This window comes from Nestor notabilis, unplaced genomic scaffold (genome assembly GCF_000696875.1).
Source record: "Nestor notabilis isolate BGI_N333 unplaced genomic scaffold, ASM69687v1 scaffold29189, whole genome shotgun sequence".
Lineage (NCBI taxonomy): Eukaryota > Metazoa > Chordata > Aves > Psittaciformes > Psittacidae > Nestor > Nestor notabilis.
Window position 1 is genome coordinate 1 of NW_009942821.1, and position 2,769 is coordinate 2,769.

At 42.8% G+C, this 2,769-nt stretch overlaps 1 protein-coding gene across 1 annotated transcript in view; it reads right to left on the reverse strand.

Annotated features, from left to right (window-relative positions):
* Positions 1-39: 39 nt before the first annotated feature.
* Positions 40-2,769, reverse strand: part of SNRPA1 (small nuclear ribonucleoprotein polypeptide A') — a gene marked incomplete at its 5' end in the record, with an annotated part of 4,987 nt that continues 2,257 nt past the window's right edge. The window contains 4 exons of the mRNA XM_010021593.1: positions 40-98; positions 679-772; positions 1,199-1,274; positions 2,497-2,576. Of these exons, the coding sequence (XP_010019895.1) occupies positions 40-98; positions 679-772; positions 1,199-1,274; positions 2,497-2,576 (309 nt within the window). The remainder of the gene's footprint in view (positions 99-678; positions 773-1,198; positions 1,275-2,496; positions 2,577-2,769) is intronic.

Consider the following 2,769-nt stretch of genomic DNA (forward strand, 5'->3'; position numbering starts at 1 on the left):
CCCCGCAAGGAGAAGCGCCGCACCGCGGCCAGCCAGGGCCTAAGATCCGTTGGGAACCGTATCCTCTTCCATTTCCTCCTCGGCGTCCTCCGACGGGCCTGGAAGGACACGGCACAGGGTTAGGGTGGTTGCTGCAAACGTCCCTTTGCTTTTCCACAGGGTAAGGATAGTGATTTCCACCCCCAGAGAGGGGCAGTAATAACATAAACCCTCAAAACCAGCCCAGAAAGCAGAATCTACACAGCACTAACAGAAACACAGCTTTAATCTGTGGTTAAGATTTGTCCGTGCAGACACCTCCGAGACACTCTCCTGTACCCTCACCTGAGGCACTAACGCTCATTCCAGACAGACTCCATAATTAATCTTGGGTTTTAAATCCCTGGGATGAACTGCTGGGATTTAGCCAATACAGGGCTGATGGTCAACACCTTGCTCTCAAGGAGTCCAGGTGACAGCCCTGAGCTGCACTCAAGAGGCCAGATGTATTATGCCTCTTAGAGCCCAATGAATGTGGTCCACAGTCATTCTGATAAACTTACACTCAGTTTAAACAGTTCTTCCTTGACTGTTTGGCCCTTCCAACATAACTCTCTACTAAGCTCACATAAAGCATGAGGAAGTAACAAACAGAGGCAATACTCTGTCTGGGAAACAGTAATGAAAGTATAAAGTGACCTGATTTTCGCTCTCTGCCAGGAATCTGACCAGCCTGTAGCATGCCCTTCAGCCGCTCCACTTCAGCCAAAGTCGTGGCATTTGCTATAGCAGTCTGAAAAACAGACAAAAGAACACAATGCATCTTCACACACAGTGTCAGTCCGTTTAGAAGAAACCTAAGAACAACCTTTTTTCCCAGTGAAGTGATGCTGAACTTCTGTAGGAAGTCCTACAAAGTTTTAGCTCTAGAAAATCCTGCAAATGACAAAGAACAATCTTCACTCCACCCTTATTAAATAAGCTGCTTTCTCCTGGGAGAACTCTAAGCTCAAAGCAACATTTCAAGTCTCAAAAAAACCCAGGTATATCCTAACAGAAGAAAAATGACAGAAAAACGACCTAAACCAAAGTTAGGCCACACTGCTCCATTCATGTGAACAGAGGCAGGAATTTCCAGGAGGAAACCTCTGTTCCATTTGGATCCGCAGCAGTTTTTCTCCTCCACTTCTGCCTGCATGTGCTGTCCTGACAGATTTACCTTAATTGCCTCGACATCCCCTGGGGAGGGCCCAGCTTTCTTTTTGTCAATTTGCAGACCAGCACCTGGGGTGAAGCTGCAAAGGAAAAATAAAGACCTGTTACACCTTTTGAAGGGCACCTGCTTCTCTAACTTCCAAACTAGGTTTGGAAGCTTTTCATTCAATCAAGTGTAGTATCTTATCTTTGTTAACAAACTGATACAGTGAAGAATCGCCTCCTTCAGAAACACCAGCAGCTTGTCCTCACTGTCCCATTCCCCACCCCCCCCAACCTTTTAATCTGCTCTTAAAGAGAGGCAGGCCTTAACTTTAGAAATCAAGCAGTTGACAAAAGCTGTTTGATTTGGATGTTGTTGAACACTCAGGTGGGCTGTTGCATTACAAAAGCAGGGTGGGTAACTAAAGAGTAACTGAAACTGGGTTTCTTGTTCTCATATGTCTAATACATTACACCAGCCTAATATTAAACACTACACTAGATGTCACCTTAACACTCAAAAAGAAAAACCTGTAATATGCAAAAATGGATGTTACTGACTGATCAGCTGGAAGGAACTCCTGAAGTGCTGACCCAGCCCAAGCTGCAGCTTCTTTTGCAGCTATAGAAAGATTTTCTTTTATGCTTATTGAGCTATTTATTTCAATCATATACTTGTTCTAAAACTATCCCAGACCAGAACTCATAAACAAGAGCTTGAGCTTGAGATTTAGCATTCAAGATATTTTTAATACATTCAAGATACTTTTTAATTTAACTATGGATTTGGAAATGCTGTTGCCATACGTGATCAAGATTCTGATTTCCAAATAGGTAGAGGAAAGATTAAACAAAACATATGTTGTACCATTTAAGAATTAAACTGATTAAACATGTATTTGTAATAGTTTAACTGGAGATTTTCATCTGCATTTACCCTCCTGACTACAGCAGACTTCACAGTTTGTATTCCCTGGCAAAAGATTAAGAAATGAGCTACCCATCACCTAGGGAAAAAAAAAACAACTAAAGAAACAATGGCCACTTCTCTGCAGATAAATAACAAAAGGAAAAAATTAACATTTCCTGCTTGTTGACTTACACCAACCCACCCTGACCAAATACATCTTTCAGACATACTTCTGAGATGTATTCACCACCATCCAAAACTTGGGATGCTTGGACAAGGCACTTCTGGCGAGCAAAAGCTTTTGAGGCATCCTGCCAGCAGCTGGTGTTTCAGTTTAGTGCCTCACACCACACACAGAACGTGGTGTTTCTGAAGGAGGATGCCAGTGTAAATTGGTTTTTTTATCTTACGTTTTTGCTCTCCTGGCAATATCCTTTGCAAGCTGTGCACCCCGTTTGCCCTTGAACATTTTCTCTGCCTCCTGTCGCTCCTACAGCGATACCACACACACAAAGTTAATTTAAGAACATTGCAGTTTGCACAGCTTCTGTCTTTGCAAAGAAAGACTCTTTGGCTTATCTTCATCAGTCAACATTGGTACGTGGAGACCAGATGGAAGAACAAGCACATAAACATTGCCCAAACACTCAGACTTGAGACATATCAGCTTAGTAAGAACTCTT